General features: G+C 44.1%; 1 protein-coding gene across 4 annotated transcripts in view; it reads left to right on the top strand.

Annotated features, from left to right (window-relative positions):
* Window positions 1-18,874: 18,874 nt before the first annotated feature.
* EVL (Enah/Vasp-like) overlaps window positions 18,875-22,159 on the top strand; it is a 132,222-nt gene continuing 128,937 nt past the window's right edge. Inside the window, exon 1 of one of the 4 annotated variants that reach the window (XM_040600396.1) lies at window positions 18,875-18,893. Coding sequence is in view for 3 of the 4 variants with exons in the window: in XM_040600398.1 (XP_040456332.1) it covers window positions 19,339-19,361 (23 nt within the window). In the remaining variant the exon portion in view is untranslated. Of the gene's footprint in view, window positions 18,894-19,134; window positions 19,362-22,159 lie in introns of those variants that run through there. The other 3 variants (XM_040600398.1, XM_040600397.1, XM_040600394.1) reach the window with 3 other exon arrangements.

Genomic DNA, 22,159 nt, shown 5'->3' with positions numbered 1-22,159 from the left:
CCTGGATATTTCACAGTCCTGGAGTGGGAGAGACATGAGGGCCAGAAACTTAATTTTCCTTCTTGATGCAGGCATTCAAGCCTTACATTTGTTTCAAGTTCGGTGTTAGTTTATACGTTTTCCTGAGTTCTGGTTCCTGCTCCCCTCAGCGATGCCAGCTTTGCCTTTTGTGGTTTGGTAGGGTGAACTGGATCATGAAGTCTATGTACAAAGACAGAAGAAAAGAAAATTCACACTTGCCGTACACAAAGGATGCATATATAGGGTAGCAAGAGGATGAAAGGTTGAGGCAGTGCTCCGTGGCACCACCAGAAATTTTCATGAAACCATTTCTCCAGGGAACCCTATTACTACAGATTATAATTTGGCTTTTAATGTGATGCTGCTTCTGCTTTTCCTCTTAACCACTGCAGACCTTCCAGCTCAGGCTCCCCAGTGCTTGTGCTAAAACTGTGTAGCCTAGCTGGTAGCGTGGATGAGCATTTTCTGACTATGGTATGTTTCACCTGAGTTATATATACTGTTGACCTTTCTTTGAACATCTTTCTTCACATCACTAAACCTCCCTGCCCGCCTGAATTTCCTGCGGGCTTTCCTGCAATCAGATAGTCAGCAGTGAGGCTGGGCCTGTTGGATCGCATCACAGGACCACGGAGTAGTTTGGATCAGAAAGGACCTTTGATGGTTATCTAGTCCAACTCCACCTGCAATGAGCAGGGACATCTTCAACTAGATCAGGTTGTTCAGAGCCCCATCCAGGGATGGGACATCCACAACTCCTCTGGCTACCTATTCCAGTATGTCACCTCTCTCATCGTAAGAGTTTCTTCCTTATATCTAATCTAAACCTACCATCTTTCAGTTTAAAACCGTTGCCCCTTGTCCTCTCAATACAGGTCCTAGTAAAAAAGTCTCCATCTTTCTTATAAGCCCCTTTTAAGTATGGAAAGGCTACCTTAAGGTCTCCCCGGAGCCTTTTATTCTCCAGGCAGCTCCCTCAACCTTTCTTCACAGAAGAGGTGTTCCATCCCTCTGACTGTTTTCATGGTCCATGTCTTTCCTGTGCTGAGGGCCCCAGAGTGGGATGCAGCACTGCAGGTGGGGTCTCATCAGAGAAGAGCAGAGGGAGAGAATCACCTCCCTCGACCTGCTGGCCATGCTTCTTTTGATGCAGCCCAGGATACAATTGGCTTTCTGGGCTGTGAGCGCATGCTGCTGGCTCATGTGCATGTGCTGGTTTATTCCCTGGAAGCCCCTCGCCCTTGAGTGCAGATCTTGTTTAGGTGAGCAGTTCATTTCTCAGGCAGTAGGTGTCATTCCTGCAACGAGATCTCGTAGTTTTCTTCTGTCTTTCTTCAGCTTCAGATAGGTGCCAGGACGGATAGACACAGTTTTCAGTGGTTTACTGGGGAAAAAAAAAGGGGGGGTGGGGGAGGAAACCCAAACAAGCTGTGTAGAGCAACTTGGCTTAGCATAGTACTGTGAATTGTAGCGTGCCGTGGGTGCAGGCATGGGTAGATGCTCCAGCAAGGATGTAGCGGTTTGGGTCTGGCTTTGCAGTGAGGCTGTTCAAGCCTGGTCCTTGTCATGGTGGTGAGCTCCATGGTGCAGATGCGCTGTGCTTCCTCAGCTGCTCTGTGGCTGCTAAATCTCTTAACCTTTTTGACTTCATTTCTTTATCTGCTGGAGGATGACAATACTTACCTGAGAGGGAATTAAGATGATTAAGTAGCTAGGTCTCAGTCTAGCACGGGATTTAAGGATATGCTTAAGTTTGGTCCTGCTGAAGTCCTTGCTTTGCTAGAATGGATTCTTCTGTTCAAAAAGCATTTCTGAGGATGACAAGCATGTTGTTTACACTGTGCTAAGCATTATAGTAAAGTTTCTTGTGTGTTGTCATCCATTCATTCCTTCCTTCTCTTTCTTCCTCACCCTTTCCCATCATTCGTTGCTTCTTCCTAGTCAGCATGTGTGTTGCTCCCTTCCTTTATCCCTTGTCAGTAAGCCACTCCCTCAGTAACAAGCAGATCTAGAAAATACACTGAAATGGCATTAGCAAGCAGTAGGGCCGTGGTCACCATAATCCCTTTAATTGCATGCTGTATCCCTTTTTTTCCATAGCTGTGCACAGATCAGGAGACTGCCTGCAGTGATGTCCCATGGGTGTGTGTTTGCATGCAGCAGGGGCAGCTAAACACATCCAGGACTGTTGAATGCTCATGCTAAAAGGTTAGCTTAAATAAGTAAATTCAAGTGAAAAAGCTGTAATTGGAAATAAGTCTTACGTCTGCTGGATGAGTAGGACTATTGTCTTCAGCACTGAATAGACCCGCGCACCTCAACTTGTGGTTTGTGGTCCAGGGGGCATCAAAAGAGAGTGCAAAAATCCCTACAAAAAACTTTAAAAATCAGAAACAAGGAAGATAAAATCATCCACATGTGCACATATGTTTCATGCGGTTTGTATGTACGTACCCATGCCCATTAGCTCCTTACCGTTCTTTTATTACCCAGTTAAAATGCTTTTGATACTAAAATCATCATTTTATTAAATTACTCTGTTTTGTCTGTCACTCTCCTTCCCACCTGCCAAACAGCACTGGGATTTGAGATAATCTGTGAATTCCTTTTTGAAAAGGATTTGCGATTTAAAATGAGAAAAATACTGGACTAGCATATTTTGACAGAATGAGGTAACTTTAATATTCTGACTTTGTCGTCGTGAATTAGTGTTGAGTGCTGCAATACATTTGCATGCTAATCTTTCTATTAAATAACTAAACACATCATCTAGGTGAGTCTAAGTCAATTTTTGATCCCACAGCTGTTACATTGAGAAGTAAAGGTTTGAATCATCTGAATAAAGCAGCTTTGCTATTCTCAGGCAATTAATTTTTTTGACTAGTCAGATAAGTGGAAGAGAGAGAACACAGACTTACATATTCATTTTACCTGTATGCTTAATTAAATGTCCTCTACCTGTCCGTGTTTGCTGTTTTGCTTGTCTGGTAGTAAGAACTGTCTGTGAGTAGGTGGAATGAGGAGTTACATCCCTTCATTGCGCTCCAACATGTGTGGTGTTTTCCATTAGAGGAGTTCACTGAAGTGCTGCTTTGTCAGCTGCTACCAAAGTGATCCGTAACTCACAGCACTGTCTTATGACTCCACCAGCAGCCCAGCGTGGTGGTGGATCCACCCAGAGCCTGACCTGCTGACTCTGGGCTTTGTGTTTATTTGTTTTAATTGGCGTTGAGTTGTCAAACGCTAGTTCACAGCATATGAATCGCATACAACTGTCACCAAGATTGCCGTGACGAGTAGTGATCCCCGGAGCTGTCTAGTTCATTGCACACCCAGGAGCAGTCCAGAGCAGTGCCTTTTGCTCTACCTGCAAGTCAGCTTGGAGATGGCCATCCTGCTCTGTCCTCAGGGATTTCAGCTGCCCGTATCTAATGCTGGAGGCAGGAGGAAAGCTGGCTGATGCTACGGCATTAAGGTCCTAATCTTGAAAAGACTTAGACACATTCTTGACCTTATTACGGGGAACAGCATCCTTGATGCATGTGAACCTAACGACCGTTGTGATAAGACCACTGACCGTAACAAATTTCAGTCCATGTGCAAGTATTGACGGGGTTGAGGTCTGGTGGGGCGGTGAAGATGCTCTTCTTCATTTGAGGGCAGAGCTCAGCAAGGGGAATTTTGTAGCTGTTAGGAAGGGAGCCAAAAGCTGTCCTCCTCCCGTCCTCTCTGTGGAAGTCCTCGCTTGTAACATATACAAATAGGAACGTAAACATCTCTTGTTTGAAATATTCCTCCCACCCCAAATGAACAATTATTAACCAAAAACCTGGCAGTCAGTCAAAAGCAACCCCTGCCCTCGGGGGGTGGGGGTGGGGTGGGTGGGCCAGGAGGGTGGTGCAAGGAGCAGGTTTGCTGAGCAGTGGTGGGGAGGGCTGGGGCCGGCAGAGCAGTCCTGGCGAGGCAGGTAAGGTGAGTCCTTCCCTCTCAGGGATTCATGAGCTAAAATAGAAACAAGAAGTGAACAGAAAGATGGGCACAGCGTTTAGCATAACTGAGGAATGTGTGTGCGCATGTGTGTGTGTGTAGTGGGGGTCCCACTAAGCCTGTCGTGTTGACCCCAGTGAATGCCTCCTCATTTGTGGTCCTCAGGGTGTTGCCCAAGGATGAGCTGCAAGGGCCTGCTTGTCCCTTCTGTCCTGTCTAAACAAAAATAGTGCCAGAACTACGTGACTGCAACCCTTTGCAGGATCTCAAAAAGCCTGACCCAGCACACTATTTTAAAATTTCATGGTATTAAATATGAGAGTGTTACAGAAATAGCAGAGGGGAGGCTGCGCCAGGCAGCAAAGGGAGATGAAAACGAGTTTGCAAGAACAATAAATGCACACAAGGACACATCTCGCGCTACAAAGCGTGTTCAGAGGTGTGCAGCGCAAATGCCTCGCATCGTGCATTTACCTGCCACCACCCTCCTGAGCATGGTGGGGGCTCTGGTGTCGGTACTGGTTTAGTCAGCGCTCCCCGGCTGAAAGCGGACCGGCCCTGTTTTCAGCTGGCTCCATCCCCTGAACTGGTTCTCCACAGAGCTGTGTAGATGAATGTCTCAGCATCCCGCCAGCGGTGCTGCGGGCGGTGGGAGGGAAGGCAGTGCTGAGGCCAGGGCACACTGGGGCAGCCCAAGTGGAAATGATGCTCCATGTCTGACCCTACGCTTGGTGGTGACTTCATGCTTCCAGGAGCTCAAATTTAAATCACGGCATGGTCTGATTAACCCAGTGGTTTTCTAAGGATTTCCATGCTAAAATGCTAAAACAATAGTCCTTCCTTACTCAGGAATGCTTTCTGTGGCCTCTTATTCTCATCACTGGTCTCCAGCTTTTGATCTCTTTGTCATTTTGGTCAAAGTCTGTCACTGCAGACTTAGTTGCACCCTGATGCTGGCTGTCATGTGTTATTGCCATCAGGATCTGTTCATCATCCTTGTGCTTCGGAGGTTTGGACACTGTTTGTGACCCTTAAAAGACGATAATCCGAAGTGCACACTGCAGAACAAACAACACAGTTAAAGGTTCCCTGAACAACCTTTTTAGAGGTGTGCTTGGGTATTAGAGGCTAAGCCTGACCTTGCTAGAGTCCTTGTCTTCTATTTGAATGCAGCGGGATTATAATCTAATATCATTTTCCATCTCTGATTCCCCAACAGCCATGTCAATGTGATAGGCCTGAACTGCAGTTCAGTCTCACAGGTGGTACCTGCATCGCAGAAACTGTTAGACGATTAGTGCTCTAAATATGGCAGGGTTCATTTGTCTACACATCTGGGTAGACAGAAAAATAGCTTTAATGGTAAAAAGTGTAGTCACTTGAGAGGAACGTGAAGGCAGTTTGCTAGAAGATTCAACGGTGACTTTTTAAGTTTTGGAGCAGGGTAAGCGAAATTGGAACAAGACCTTAAAACTGTGAATAAACAGGACAAGTGACTTTAACACATCTGCCTAAAGAAGTGGACTTGTACGATTCTTGTTATTTTATTAAAAACAACTTTGACAACTGCTGTGTTTTCCTAATAGTACAAAACATGTCAAATATTTCAGTGACCTGCTATTTAAAAAACAACCACATCAAATGCCTCCGCTTCCTTGAGGTTTGTCTCAATTTCATTCAGGACATGCACTTCTCATGGTGCATCAGCATCTGTTCAGGTATTGCAAATGCAGGAGGATGGAGATGTGAAGACTTGCAGGGTCTGATTCTCTCCCTCCAGCCTCCAGGCTCCAGAGGTGAAGAGACAGAGGAGAGCCTTCATGGAAAGTGAGCATGCGGCAGCCCTGCTAGTGTGTCCTCAGCATGATACACAGCTTCTGGTACCCCTTTCCTGGGGAATGAGTTCACTGACAGCTCAGAACTGCTGATTTTGGGGGGACTTTTCCAGCATCTTGCCTGTTCTCTGCTGTCTCTCTATTTTAAAGCTATCTGCACAAAGACGTGAAGGAAAATTAATCCAAATCACCAAAAATGTGAATGTAAAGTAAATTAGGTAAACTAAATTAAACCATTGTATATATCCTCTGATTCAGCATTCAAGTGACCTTAATTTGATTAAGCTTAATTCACATCAAAGTAAATGAGACTAAATATGAAATAGGGTTGATTTAATTAATAATGAGTGTGTCTGCAGGGATCTAATGTGGTTCGATTCATTACAGAAATGTTAATTCAGATTACCTTTCTAGATTTTTCTCATGTAGATAAACCCTACAGGACAGTTTATTAGTTATGCCTAAAATGTGTGTTTATTCCCTCTGGCTCTAGAAGGACCTTCCCGCCGCTTCCCTTGTGTGGGACTTCATGAGCATTTTGTTGTGAGATGTCTTCTTGATTTGTTAATCCAGCCAAGGAAAATTCGTCATTTTTCTGTTGGATTAGCCAACTTTTGACCTGGTTTGTGGATGCATAGTGCCCTACAGGGTAAAGGCAGGAGTGTGAATGTGTAGTCAAAGTGGAGAAGGTGGGGATGCATTTTTCCTCAGGTCAACTCTTCGTGCAAGAGACACCCTGCTTCTGGCACTGTTCATACACTGGCATTTTGCTCTCCTCTGGGTGACGTAGCACATGGACTAAGGGTAACAGTTTTAAACTGAAAGACTGTAGATTTAGATTAGATATTAGGAGATAAGGAAGAAATTCTTTACTGTGAGGGTGGCGAGGCACTGGGACAGGTTGCCCAGAGAAGCTGTGGATGCCCCATCCCTGGAAGTGTTCAAGGCCAGGTTGGATGGGGCTTTGAGCAACCTGGTCTAGTGGAAGGTGTCCCTGCCCATGGCAGGGGGTTGGGACTAGGTGATCTTTAAGGTGCCTTCCAACCCAAACCATTCTATGATTTTATGACTAGAAGTCATGAGTCTTGCTGGAGTTGCTTAAAGTCGGATACCACCAAGGTGTTGGTGTTTAGGTGCAACTGTCATGTATTACATGGCTCTGACTCGCACTGTTTTCCTTTAGCTTTTTCTCTCCTTTGTGCCTATGTAGTATTACAGCATGTACCTTCTGAATAGCCATCACCTAAGTAGCTTGGGCTTTCAATATACACAAGCTCTACTGACCCACTTTCCTACTGTATTTCTTCCTCTTCTGTCCATGGCTTTAAAGTTCTGTGAATATATTTTTTGCTGTGTGATTATTATAGGAACAGACTTGTTATAATTGCAAAAATGGGATAACAGGCTGAGACCCGCAAGTTTTTGCATAGGGTGTTTTTTAAGGGCTTGCTTTGGTTTCAAAGGATTTGCAAAAAAATTCTGATTTCCTAGTGCTGTGCTTCAAGTGTAAAATAAGTAGCAGAAATGAAGCACATGATAATTTTAAAGAATTTGCCAAGCTGAAAGTATTTGAGAGGTGTCAGGAGAAGAATGGATAATAAATATGAACTAGATACAGCAAAGCTGATCTAATTCCATAGCTTTTTGTTTTCTTTCTTTTTTCTTGCTTTGAAGATGAGTAAACTGATATTTGAAAAATAGAAAAATGTCCTGAAACCTGACCTGAACTGTAACATGAGCCCTGACTTTGATGCAAAAGATTCTGAACTTTGAGAGGCTGGAAGGAATATAGTATTTTGCTTCAAATTTCACTTGAAATCTATCCCCAGAGTACTAGGAAATGCTGGCTGTCTCTGTTAGCTTCTTCACACCTTCCAGTTTCAGCTTGCACAAGGAATCACTCCACAGTAGTGGCCGAAGGGGTGCTGTCAGCCTCTGAAGCTTCCTATGATTTCTCGGTTCATTCTGCCTGGAAGCCAGGCTTGGAAACCACTGAGCTGTGCCCATCTCATCCTGCTTTAATATCAGCACACCCAGACACATAAACAATGTGCTTCTTCACGAGGCAATGAAAATGAATGAGGCTTTGAAAAGACATGCTCTTTAAAGTCATGGCCTTATTTGGGAAGTTGCAAGAAGCTTGGCTGTCACACGAGAATATTTTGGCTCCGTGACAGTTTCCTTTATACGGTTCTTCAGTGAGGAGTCTCCTGTGTTTTGTGCAGTGATAACTTGCAAGCGTTAAGTGCTTTTTTTTTCTTTTCCCCTCCCCAGGAATATTTGCTGGAGGAGAACCCGATACATTGTCTGTCTGGTCCAAAGTATGTAGAGAAAGCAGGTTTTCAAGGGTAAAATGAGAAATGCCTGGTGTTTCAGTATTCCTGAGGAGATTCACATGTATTTTTATTATAATTACTTCTTTATCCCCCCCCCCCCCCCTTTTTTTTTTCACTACTGATTTGTTGAGTGCTGCCTTCTGTTTATGTAAGTGTGGGATTGTTTAGGAGCAATCCAGTCTGCCATCACCCTTTTGTTACTTGCACTCCTTGGGAATGTTTCCTTCATGTTCCTGATGCCTTGGGAGCGTGGTGGGATGAAAGAGCCTGCCTGATAAAGATAAATAATAAACTGAAGGGAAGGTGTCAGAGACAGAACTATTTTAGGCTTGGAGTTGTGTGGGGCGCATGAGAGAGGAGATTATCATAGCAGCATTTTGAAATGGTTTCAGGAAAGGTAGCTGAAAGAGAAAGAGGGGTTAGAGAAGAAAGTTTTGATTATAAGCTAAAAATTATTGTGGCTGTTGCTGAATCCCCTGTCCATATGATAAACCAGTAGAATATAAAAATATTTCAGAGGCTTAAGTTGCACACTTTATGAAGTCCTGAGGGAAGAGGAGTTCCACGCCACACTGATGTTGGAGACCTGGGGCACAATGATGAGCAATGCCATGTGGATCTGTCATGACACAGATACCAGAAAGGAGACCCTCGAGCATCAACAATACTGTTAAATAATAATTTCTGGAGAGGTTGAGAAGTCAAGGAACAGAGGGTGAAGTCAACATGGTCTGGTTGTGGGACTAGCACCTGTCCTTCAGATTTTATGTCACATGAAAGGTACAAAATATCTTTCCCCTCAGGATATCGGATCCTCTCCTCCACTGTTCTTAGTGGGTTTGGTTTGACCTCTTCTCGCCGTTTCTGTGCTCATATTGACCCAACACACGTCTCAGTTCATTCCTGCTCTGCCCAGTGCCTTTCTGTTTCTCAGGAGGTGGGGAGGCAGGCTGACCTGGTCCCCAGCCCTACACCACTACAGTACCAACGGTAATATTCAGCTAGTGCTGGCGTGGCGTTGGAGAAGGGGCAGGTGGAGGGAATGGTGAGCCCGGAGCAGAGGCTGCCCAAGGGTCCAGCATTGCTTGCACTTCCCAGGCACCAACACTGTCTGCTAATACTAATGTCACTAATATTATGTTAATTTATATTAATAATATTATTAATATAAATAACTCATCTCATAGCAGCCTGAGGTAGCAAAGTATGGTAGTGCCCATGGCAGCGGATGGGAAAACAAGATACTTGTAACTGAAGAGGGCTCAAGCTATTTGTGGCTAATACGGGGGATGCAACTCGGAGTGTAAGGCTAGAAGGAGCAGGCTCAGGTTAGGCTGGTCTGCAGTGCTCTGAGATAGAAATGTGAGTTCAAAATGTGGAAGGATAGTGATGCCTGTCTGTGGCTGGAAACTGTAATTTTGTGAGCAAAAGGAGTAAGTTTTGGATAGTATTTGAAGTTTTGGGATCATTTTGTGAGTCTTGGGAATTCATTCCCAGAGCCTTGCTACTTCTATCTTCCAAGGTCACTGGGATGCACTGCCTGCTCGGTAGCTTCATTCATTAGAAATTAGCTTAGCCAGAATTTGACTGGGATGTTTATTTGTGGTAACTGAACCACTTCCTTCAGGAAGTCATTCATACTTGGAACAAACGACAAATGTATCTCGTATTAGAGAACAGGTCATACTCGCCTCTCTTTGCCTCCAGAGATGAGGGAAGTAGGATTTGGCTCATGAATAAATGCTTAATGCTTGAAGATATAAGTCAGTTGTCTAAACTGAATTGGTGCCCAGTTCCATTCCAAATGATCTAGAGTACCCAGGTGATGGATGTGTGACTGGTGGTCATGACCTGTGGGACACCAGAGCCCAGCTGGTGCCAGATACTGAACATATGCTTGGACACCTGGCTTTGGACAGCTGGTTTGAACCCCCATCAATGCCAGACAGGAGGGCAGCAAGAGTGGTCAATGTTTCAGCAGCGAGCACTGTTGCGAGGAGAAAGTTTTCTTTGCTGCAGTTTGCTATGGGGTTTGGTGTGCAAATACGGGTCAGGGGATCTAGAGACAAGTCCACTCTGAGTGCACAACCCACTCCTCATGTCCCCTTCTGTCCTTTCCTGGTCCTGCACACCTTCTTTGTGCAGTTTTGGCGTGGACAAAGGTGTATCCCACTGCTTTTCCCAAAGTTGCAACCTGGTTGTGAGACAGATGTGCTTTTCGTGGCATGCCTGCTGGTCTGGCCAGAGTGATTTAGAGGACCCACTCAGCACAGGTAGGGAGGCAGGAGGTGTTGTGCGAAGCTTGATTCATGGTAGCACAGGGCAATTTGTACTACCACTCCTTATTTGACTGTAAAAATGCTACTAGCTCTCCCATAGGTAGTTAATCACAGTTGTATGGCCTAAGCAGGTGGGTTTTTTTAAAGACAGAGCGAGAAAATGGGATCATTCAGTTGAGAAATGATAAGCCATGCAATTATAGCTGCGCAAGTCGTGTGCGTGTGTGATCTCCTACTCTGCTCTGCCTCCCAAGCTCTCCTGGTTTCTTCTGGCCGCAAGAAATATCACTGGGTCTTGAACAGTAGTGTTGGACAGTCAGGGCTTGGGGGCTGCTGGGGTGGGTTGCAGTAATGGCTTGATCTGTCAAAGACCACCCCAGTTCAGACTGTGCATTGAGCAGAAGTCAGGGAGTCGGCAGAGCCAGAATGATAATTCAGACTTCAGCAGTAACTTTGCTACGCAGTTCTGAAACAAGCAGCGTGGCTTCCCTCACTCTTCCATTCCCCACCTCAGACATCTGGATGTTACAAGTCACAGGAAAATTAGGAGAGGTGTGGAAAACTTTGGATGTAGAAAGCAGAGCAAAGTGCCTCAAACATGGGGTCTGTATTACTGTTTTGCTTCTGTGTGAATGTTAGTGACGGTCCTTTTGTTAGGAAACTGAGTCTCATCCCTACTACTGTTAGAAACTGTTAGGAAACTGAATGTCATGCCCGCTACCATTGGAAACTGGAAAACTGGTGATGTTCAGATGATGTGGGGGCCTGAAAGCTGCCCGGTTTCGTGCATCGTGTGAAGGCTTTTGCTGTGATGCTGTTTTTCTAATTTGCATGCATTTGACTCTGAAGTGTAACATGCAGCTTATGTAAAGAAGATATTTTTGTGTTCATTTTGACACCTCCTTTAATTAAAGTGTCAGACCTCATACTGTTTCACTGAAGAAACCAGTTAACCCTCTCCAAGGAATCCTGCAGGAGCAGCAAAAAGCAGGAATTGTGATATTTCTCAGGTTCTTAAAAAAACACACCAACAAAACAGTTTTTCAAACTTCAGTCTTTCTTTATGTGAAGAACAAATAAGGGATACAAACGTGGTGTTCAGTACAGTGCTTTGCAACTTAAACTGCCTGCTGTGGTTTTGATTTTCCATGGAATATCTATCATAAAACGTATCTCCTTGCTGTATCTGGCTCAAAAACATTGGGTCTTGCTGATGCTCTGTGGAGAAATCGGTAAAGCTGGTGGAAACCCATGGCTTCGCTGCACTGCCCCTGTGCAGGGCGCAGCGTGGCCAAGCTGCACGCATTTCAGGGAAAGGCATCCCTGAGCTGTCTTCTGCGTGGTAGAATATACTTGTGGCCACCTGTAACTTTTCTTTAGCTTTACGGGAAGAAGGCAGCGTGAAGTCTCAAAGTTGTAGTCTAAATGTGTCAGTGGTCCTTGTTAAAGATTATGTATAATCTTCCTCCACTATGTGTACTTTACTTAGGGAGCACACATTGTCAATAAGTAAATTCCACGTGGAGTAAGTTACTACAAAGGGAAGAGGCTGTGGGAATAACCTGATGTTTCTTGTGCAGCAGGTGCTGTAGCAGCCAGGCACACTTTGGGGGCAAGCTATGTGATGTTGAAGGGATGGGGAGGTCCTGCTCACAGGATCACACCGAGTTGTGGCGGTTGACGGGGAGATCTGGAGATCATCTTGTCCACCCCCTTGTTCAGGATCTTGTCCAGTTGAGTTTTGAATATCTGCCAGGGTGGTGATGCCATAACCTCTGTGGGCAACCTGTGCCGGTGTTTGACCACCCTGATGGTAGAAAAGTTTCTTCTTATGTTTGAATTGGATTTTCTGTATTTCAAAATCCGTACCCATTGCCTCTTGTCTGTCAGGCTGTCACCTCTGAGAGGAGTCTGACTGTCTTCTTTACTTCCCATCATGTATTTTTACACAGTGATGAATGTGTCTGTAAGGATGTGATGGGAGACACTGCTGAAAGCCTTACTGAAGTCAAGAGTGGGCCAGAACCTGACCAGTGTGATGACGGTGCCACCTGTCTCTGGGCTGAAGCCCAGTTCCAGTGGCATCACACCACTAGCATCTCCCTCCTGCCAGCAAGATCCTGTGGGTTAGTGTGTAAAATTGCTGATGGGTGCTGGGCTGTCCTGAGGCCTTGGAGGAATCAAAACTTTGGTATGTTTTAATGGGAGTGGGCAAAGTGATGTTCTGAAATTGCCACGGCTTATGTCTGGTGCTGCTGGCAGAAGCTATTTCTGAACAAAGAATTCCACAGTATATAATGAACAATTCCTTCACACATTTATTCTAGTATCTTTTGCATCAGTTGCAAGGGAAAGAAGATCGTTCTTTTCTTGTTGGAAGCAGGAGCAGTACACATCTTAATGGGATAGCAGTGCAGCTGTGTTTTGGCAAATTCTTTACCATCAGTGCCTTACACTGGATTATCCTTACATGTTGTGGCTGAAATTCTGGACCACAATTTGACCCGAGCTTTGACATTATGTCTGTGTAAAATCCCTGTAATCCCTGTAAAACTCCTAAGACCTTGGTGTTGTGATCTTGTGCTGCAGACAACTTGCTCAATGGACACATGGTACCCATGCAGTTTTGTTGACTGCAGTGAAGTTACTTTTGGCAGACAGAAGTATAAAACTTAGCCTTGATTTTTTTCCTATGTCCTGGCATTTAAGTAGAGAGTGAGGAGGTATAGGAAGTTGTTACTAGTTGGCTGTTACTAGTAATCTTCTAATGTTTGCCAGAGAAGACGTCAAGTAGACACTGACATTTCCCACCCAGAATAGCTTCTGGCCTGCCGATACGCTTGATGATGAGTCCCCAGTTCAGCGGGCGTTAAGGTGCTCCTCTGTGTCTGGGAAGTGGTTTGGTTAATGTTGGCTGCTACTTCTGGCTGCAAACATGCCACCGTGCAATTTCAGTGCTTATAAGATCTAGGCCATCGGCTTCCTTGAAAGTGGCAAGAAGGGAGGATGTTTATGGCAGTATGTGAACACCTTTATTTGTATTCATGTCTAAACTACACAGGTTTGTGTTTGTTGGTATATGATATAAACACCCCACATAAATGTCCAAATGTTTGATTGTCAGTGTGTGCTTTAGTGGATGGCTGTGGTTTATTCAGATACTGTTTTCATATCCCTTGACATGTCATTTGATAGTGGTGATAATGCAAATCTAGTTTTAGCCTCCCACCTCTCTTTTCTCCCACTTAATCTCTCACAACTCGGGAAAAGTCAAATGGACTAATTATGGCTGCCTTGAAGGAAGTTTCCAAACGGAAGCCTACAGTTCCTGTTATTTTCTCTGAAACAATTCTTTATGTCTTCTGCTCTGTGCTTGTACAGATTAAGATACCAATCAGCAAAGATGTAGCAGGTATAAGACGCTGTGGTTGTCAGGTGGATATTGAGTCAGTGTAATTCATAATTGCAAAGGGGACTTCTTTGTGCAGTGTGATTCAAATTAATCTCTGCTGTATTGAAAAAGCTATGGATGGTAATTGTTTATCTAGGAATAAATAATACATTACTGCCTTGCACTTCAAATTTGTATAGTGTTATATCATTTTTCATAAGCAGGCAGGGATACTTGTCTTGGTCATATCAGCTAACATTTGCAACCCACACAGACTGAATCTTAGGTTTTGGGTGTTTGGTGGTCTGACGGTATTTCTTCTTTTACTAATTTGACATTCACCTCAGATATCCTTATCTGTTGCTGGCTGTTACGTCTTGCCTATGTAAAATGCTTAGGGACCTTTTCCATTTCCAGCTTTATGAGGCAATCAGCACCATACACCAAGTCTTAAACTTGGCTGGATATTTCAGGCGCCATTGCAGTGATCGATGATAATCCATATGGAGCTTTTAGTTTTCATCCCGATTGGCTCAATTCTGTTGGGATTGAAAGTTGTGACTTGGTTGTATCCCCAAGGGCTGATTAGAAAATCAGTAAGAATCCTGTTCTCTCTAGTGCAGTGCATCTTCCCTCAAGCACCAGAACAGGGCAGTCAGGGCTCTGTTTGGGAAAACATCCTATTCCAGCCCTGTGAGATACTGTGTGCCTATCTGCACCTGCTACAGAGGATCTAATAATGAAAGTGGTTTATGTGCTACTCCCAGTATGACAAGAGTAAAGCTGTGGGAGAAAAAACACAGGGAAGACCTCACAGCAGCCATCCTGCAGTCTGGCCAAGCCTCGGGATTTGCAAGGCATGAGGCATATTCAAGCCAGATCTGGGAGGGAGAAAAGTGATTTTTGCTGTGCAAATATCCATGTGCTGCAGTAATTTCAAGCTATATAAATGAGGAGGGAAAGTTGGTAGGATTCTTTTTTGGTGAAGGTTAATGTCACAAAATCAAACTGCAGACCAGAGAGCAAAAGGAACACTCTGAAATGTGGATCAGACTATTCTTGTGCATCAAAATTTTAAGGCAACATACAATAGAAATCCCATTGATGAAAAGTGGGGAAAAAAGTAAGTTCTTTCTGCCCCACCCACCCTCTCCTTTAACAGCTGAAGGTTTGAGTCAATACTCCAGTATCAAATATACCATTGTTCAGTAAACTTGAGGGCACTGTAATTATTTCCACAATTTTCCCAGTACCTGAGCAAACTAGGTAGCTATTCCTTCTTCTATTTCAATAATCCTTTTAAATCTTATTTTCTTAAGCCCAAGAAAGACTTTTGAACTCAGAGACAATCCTATTGAAAGGAGATTTTTCAGTATATTCTGGGATGCTGCCTGTGATCGCCACATCCTCCACTGTGCAGAAATGTTAGAGCTGTGGTGGATGTATACTGAATATATATCCTCTTGTTGGCTCATTTCGCTTCTCTTTTCTGTTTTCTTCCTCATGAAGTGAAGTGAATGCTGGCTTTTTCAGTGCAGTTGTGTTTTTTATAGAGTGGTCTGAATATCACTTCAGCATGAATTATAATACAGGCTTAATGACAGAAGTCCGCTGTGTTAGTGGCTTTTTCCTTGCTTCAGCAAGGGAATAAATAGTTACCTCATTGATGTATCTCAGTCTGCTTGTGATCAGATAATGTCACCCAGTATCTGGCCAAGGCTTTGGTGGAATCTCAGGTCAAGAGGACCAATACTGATACACCGGATACCAATAATGCAAGATGTTATTCTTGGGGAAACTAGATTCTCACACAGAGAATCAACACAAGGACACTTAAATATGCCACTTAAATACTAGCTAAAGCCAGAAATGTCACCATTACCCTCTTCCTTGTTCTGGTTTGTCATATTCCCAGGCTTTTTTTATATCCTTTGCTTCTTTGTCAAGCTTTCACCAAGGATAACCACTTCGGTCACAGCCTCACTTGTTTGTTAGAGCCTGGAATTAAAACTGCAAATTCTTTTCCAAAAGCTACGGGTCTTCTTCAGTGGGAGGGAACTCTCTCTGGCCTTGGATCAGAAGATGGGATCTGGGTCCCACAGTTTTACATTAATCGTCCCACCCAATGTTTAGTGTCATTTTTCTTTTCCGTGATGTAATTTGATTTTGTGGTAAAGCATGGGACATTTTTCATCAAAGGCCTGGACTGATTATACAGCCAGGCAGGGAATAATCAACAACAACTTGTAAATAATTTTGTTGCTGGTTGTGTTCCTGATGTACCATCTGTCTGCTTCTCAAGACCTTCAGTCTGGCTCAGGGCATGAGAAGTTACAGTCGTCTTTGCTAAAAGGTCATAAGAGGTATTACAATCCTGTATTTATTTATGTATTTGGTCACTGCATGTGTATATGTGACTTTCTGAAGCCCTTGTGAGTTCTGTTAGGTATTTCCATGCTGAACCTCATTCATGTCAACAAGATGACATGATGGTTCTCAGATCTTACCATCTAATATGGGGATCCTAGTAATTAATTAACCAGAAATGACACTATCTGTGATGCTGCAGGATAGGAGCCCTTCTCTTGCTGTCTGTAATGCTGTGAGCTGCTGTGAAAGTGCTGGCTAAAAAAAAAAAAATATTAAGAAAAGCTATCCTACTGAAACCTTTCAGCAGCTGACCCGAATGGAATACGAAAGCTTTCTGGAGTATGTTTGCCTTTTGAGTCCTTCACAGTGAACTCATTGATGATGGAAGCCTCGACTTAAACAGCTGACTATTTATTTGCATAGTGGCTCTTAAGAAATCGCAGAAATGGGAAGACCAGACAGTGATTTTGTCAACTCTTTCAAAAGGCATGAATACATAGGGGAAACAGTGTACTATGTTTGCTGTTAATTCCATAGAAAGGTCTTTAGCTAGCTTGAAAAATAAACACATTTCAAGTGAAAAACAGCCCTCTTCCACTTGAATTCAACTTAGAGGAAGATTGAGGTGAACAAGAAAACAGAAGCCCAGACTTTCTTCGTTCACCCATGAGGGATCTTGGCTAGCTCTGACTTTGAAGGTAAACCCCTGCTTCCTACAAAGTCAGCAGCAGAACACTTGCTTGCACAGGCTCCCTCAGCCATGCCTGGCTGCTTGGGTGCTGTATATAGCAAGCATACTTCTAGTGAAGTCAGCCTAAATATGGAAGATGACTTTTCTTAACAGTTGTAGGTTATCCTCTCTACTGGTTTTAATCTTTTATTAGGCTGTAGTCAGAAGCACCTACCTCACAGTCCTCTTTCTAGAGGCTTATGGAATAATTAATTTCTGTCAGATGGTGTGACTGCATGTGTTCCTACAGCGTGCCTTTATTGCCACTTAATACTATCACATTTGTATAAAAGGAAATAAAACAAAACCCAAGGTCGCTACTACATTAAACACACCATGTCCCAAATAAATGTGGATTTTCTTTGATTCCAGTGCTGGGGTTTTGCCGTGAATACCTTCCCCTTTCACTCCAGCCCTTTCTACCTACATTTTTCAGAGCTGTGGGTTCAGATGCCACAGGTACCGCAGCCTGTCACTGCGTCCAGGAGATGTGGCTCTCTGTACCTTGGATGCTTTTCCAGTCTCCAAATCCCGTGGCTCAGTGGGGTGGCCACTGTCCTAGAGCAGAGTGAACCTTAGGAGCTGTACTTGGGCCTGGATGTTTCAGGCTCCATCCAAAATTCTCCATGTGAGCAACTCTTTCCTTGTGCTGGAAACCAGCCCTAGGAGTAAAAAAAAAGGCAAATCAAGGTGGGGAGCAGCCCCAGAGTGACTTTGAATTTGCTGCCTCCTCCTGACTTTCCCAGGCAGCCTGTTCTCCCACTTCCCCGTTATCTCTCCCTCCCAGGTGAAGGGTTGATTTCCCAGGTTTGGAATCTGTCATTTCCAGCAGTCCTCCCCCTTGATCTGCTTTCCAGCCAGCAGGCAAGTTCCCCTTCTGCCTGGCCTACGCTGGGCATCCTTAAGTGGCTGCACGCTATCATGGCAGAGATGCTGAGGCTGGTCTGGTGTGAGCACAGTGAAACCTCCTCCTGCCCCCCCTGAGCACACTGCCGGGTTCAGCTGGGGCTGCCGGCAGCCTTGGCAAAGTCTCCCTGATTTCTCCCATGAACAAGACCCATGTAATCTCGGAGCGAACGGATAATGGCACTCATCTAGCCTGTGATTCTTACACGTCCAAAATTTCCAGGGGCCTTGCTATGGGGATGATGAGCTCTGGCTTCTGGTGTTTTGGGATCTGTTGCCCTGCACTGTGAGCTGTGTTTAGGGTGTGCGATGCTGCCAGGCCACGTTATGTCAGAGGAGCAGATGCATTGTCCATCACTGAGCTATTCCAGGAGCATGCCCATGTGCTTCCATCCTCCGCTTCGCTTTGGTGGGACTGCCCTGCGCAGGGTAGGTGCCAGCTTCACCCCTGAGCCCGGGCTGCCTTGTTGCTCCCGTTCTCCCCACTGGCACTGGGGCATGTGCCACCAGTGCGGAGCAGCTGGCACGGAGTTGCTGTGGCTGGACTGGGGGAGGCTGGCTCCGGTTTATCACCCCTGGGCGTCTGTGCAGCAGCGATGCTCTGACCCCAGCGCTCCCTGCGCTGTTGCCGTGGAGATTGCGTGCGCTGTTGCTAGGCAGCTGAAGCATCTTTGCTTGCACACTGCAATGCCACGAAATTCTCAACTTTCCTCATTCCTATCTTCCCTTCTTTGATTTCGCAGATATGGCTCCTTTGGCTCTTATCCCGCTTCATTCAGTTGCACTGCTGCGATTTCTTGGTGTTAACCCTGTAAACCCTAAAAAGCCCACATGGCACTGCAAATAGGATTTATGGCAACGAATTCAGGGCTGAAGGAGTTAAAGTGGTTGGGGATAGACTACAGAGGAAATGATTTCTAGCAGATAAACTACTTTAAATGTTCTGGCGTTCATGGAAGGGGAGGTTTGTGGCTGCAGTCTTTTGTTCCATCACTGATGGTTTATATGAATAAAAACAGACTAAAATATCACTACAAGGTAAGAAAACCAGCTTGAATGGGCCTAATTAATCTCTTCGGTTATGACATATACTTAGTTTTTAGTATCCTCTGCTTGCGTTTGCTGATTTTGATGTAGCATGTGAATGATAATTCAGCTGTGGAGCTCGTCGTGTACAGTATTTGACTTATTTGGCTTGAATAATAAAGATATCAGCCTTGTATTCTTGGAGTATACTGCATTAATCAGACTTGCAGGAATGATCACATGGTACTCTATCGCCTTTCCCTGTTAGCTGCTGCTTGTCAGCAGCTGGCTGAGCTGTAGGCTGCAGGCCAGTATCTGCATACCCTTTCTCTTCAGAATATTTCAAATATACTGTCTCATCATTATGCATTTTGCTGCAGTTTGACAAACTAAATGGTCCTCCTGCACGTTAAGAAGATTATTTTAAATTTCAGAGCATTTTTGTAGTTACTAGGCCATGTATGCATTTGAAGAATTCAGGTAGGCTCTCTGTTTTATACATCAGTGTGCTTGGTTTTTGTTCTCACAAGGTTTTTGCTGTGTAATGTCAGTCAGCTCTACAGTTAGTTCTTCAATGTGCAAATATTTATTGCTTTTTAAAACCTCAACCCTATGCATGGGGAGAAGTGCTTGAAGGGTAAGATGCAGGTAACGGTAGCTAACTGCATGATGAAGTGCAAAGCTGGGTAATTGATTATATCTTGCACAAATTTCATCGCCGAACAGCCAGAAGCAGCGAGTACAGTGTAGTTATAAATATAAACCAGAAACTGTTCTGTTTAAAAGGGTCTTTGCTATTTTTAGTTCTGGAGAATCTGACAGATGCTCCTTCGAGATAGAATACTGATTATGATAGAGAAAATTGATGCTTGGATTGTGTATAGGATCATATTTTTTGCTGCTGCAGAATATACATGTTTTTTTCATAATCTTGTAGCTGCAGAATTCCTTATGAATTACGTTTAAAATAACAATATGGTGAAGTTTTTTGGGGGTTGGTTTGTTGTTTGCAAACATTTGAGCAACTGTGATTGTTAAGGGTATAAAATTAGCACCTTTTATTTGATATTGGTTCTGCTCAGTATTGCCTCTGCCCCCTCTCCTCCTCCATCCCCACCCCCAATATAACTCCATTCTTATGCAAGTATTGAGGTCTCTTAAAACCGTGATACATTTTTGAAGATGTGAAACAGCATTTCTGTCCTCACTGAGCTAATTATTTTATCTGCAATAAAACAGTATTGGACTTGAAAAAATTCTGGTCAGTAGTTGTGGGGTAGGGGGTTTCTCACTTTTTTGAAAAAATTGGTTTGCTTAATGTGTTCAGCTCTTAGAACTCCTGTTACAAAATTGTCCAGATAAAATGGTGACGTTGTTATAGCATTAGGGATCATCTCATGACATGGTTGTCTGTATATCGTTAATATAATGTACCTTAAAAATACCCTTTCCTTTTTAATTCAAAACCAGAGATTGTTTGACCAAGTGTGTAACTAGAAGAGAGGATGGATTCTCTTTGTATATGAACGAGCATTCTGTACCAAATATTTTCAAATTAAACTTTGTAACCTCAGATGAAATATTACTAACATTCTTTCTGCCTTTTGTTAAAGCATTTACAATATTGGCAATTTCCCTTATTTCGTGAATTGGAGATCGGTTCTGTGTGGAATGGAGTGGTGTCAAAAGCAGTAAAAGCAGGTACAGGACACCCCCCGCTCCCCCAGACGCCCTGATTCCAGCCATAAGGGGTGAGGAGATACAGGCTGACTGACCATGCATACTTCTCCTGTTGTGAAATGCAGTACGATGCTGTGTGAGGGAAAAGATTTTACTGGAAGACAAGATAATGCTGTGTAACTGCAGTTGTCATAGGGCTTTCAGGAGATGCTTGAAATCTTGACATTACTGATGGTTGGCAGTAAATTAAGCTGCAAGTGGTCCCCAAACTTACTGTGCCACTTACTGTACCCACAGAGTTGTTTGTATTTCACCCAGCTGGTTGGGTCCTATTCTTAATAGAGTGAAACTCTCAATAAATCTACACAAGAAGAAAAAAGCTGTTTTAAAAATTCTGTTTTAAAAGCCTTTTCTGTCTTTCAGTGGCTTTCCTAGACATCTTGGTCCAGGAAGACACCTGCCTTTATGGCAAGAATGGTCAAATGCTGATTACACTCCCATTAGGCTTATTAAATTACTTGTCATCCTCTCTTAGGCTTGGTTTGAAAATAGTGTTAACATTTGATGTGAAGACCTCCAGACGTTTTCTTTTAAATCTTCTGCACTGGCTGTGGTTTCTGTATAGCGGCATTTAAATGGCATTTATTTTATTATACATTTCCGTGGTGTTTTTTTAAGGTTGTATCTGCATGCTGATTTTTTTTTTTTTTTTTAATGGTATGATTATTCTTGTGCCTGTGGCTATATTATATTTTGATGGGATCAAAACATATCTTGCAATATAAAGACAAAAAAAAGATCTAGTTGAGCAGCAGGGTGGAAGTCTTGCTCCCAGGGGCTCCTGGAAGCAAAGTTGATGAAGCAGTAGATGGCACTCTCCTCTGGACTAATGGCCCCTGGTCCCTGGTGACCCCACACTCTTTAGAGGTGCCATTTTCCATGTGCATAAAACGTAAGATTGCACTCATGTCTCATCTTGACTTTGACCTGAAGTGGGTGCTCACGTGCATGCTGCAGAAGCGTGGCTGTTTCCATCTTTCACTGCACTTACAGGGCTTGAGTACCCAGGTAGCTGGAGAAGTGGTGACCCCACCGGTGCTGCTCATGCAGACCCGTGTGCACAGCATTTGTCTGCGCTTTTCTGCCTTTTTCTTTCTGCCTCCATGCAAGGTCTTAAAGACCTGCAGGACTCCCCGGCTGGGCAGTGGGGGCTGTGGCACCCTGGCCCAATGCCAAGAGACGTCGCTGCAGTCTGGCTGCCTGAGTTCCCTGGCAGTTTCAGTTTGATGCAACTTCTTCACTTCCCCAGCAAAATGATGCCGGGGTGTTTTTATGAAGTGTTAAGCAGCCGCCGGACTGCTCTGCAGGAGTGTCTCACTTAAGGGCTATAAATGACCCCGGTGTGCTGTTTGTGGAACACTTATTTGTAAAGCCCTTTGGGATGAAGTATTAACCCTGTGGTCACTGGCTGGATGAACAGAGACTTAAGCCTCAGAAAAAATAGGGTGTACTTCCATCACATAATCGCATAGGTACTTGTATCGGCCAAGCTTGGTTTATCTTCCTCTTGGGAAAACTGAGCTTGCTTTTCAAGCGAG

Source organism: Falco naumanni, chromosome 7, assembly GCF_017639655.2.
Source record: "Falco naumanni isolate bFalNau1 chromosome 7, bFalNau1.pat, whole genome shotgun sequence".
Classification (NCBI taxonomy): domain Eukaryota; kingdom Metazoa; phylum Chordata; class Aves; order Falconiformes; family Falconidae; genus Falco; species Falco naumanni.
Note: the sequence above shows the minus strand (reverse complement) of the source record. Positions and strands in the feature narration are given on the sequence as shown.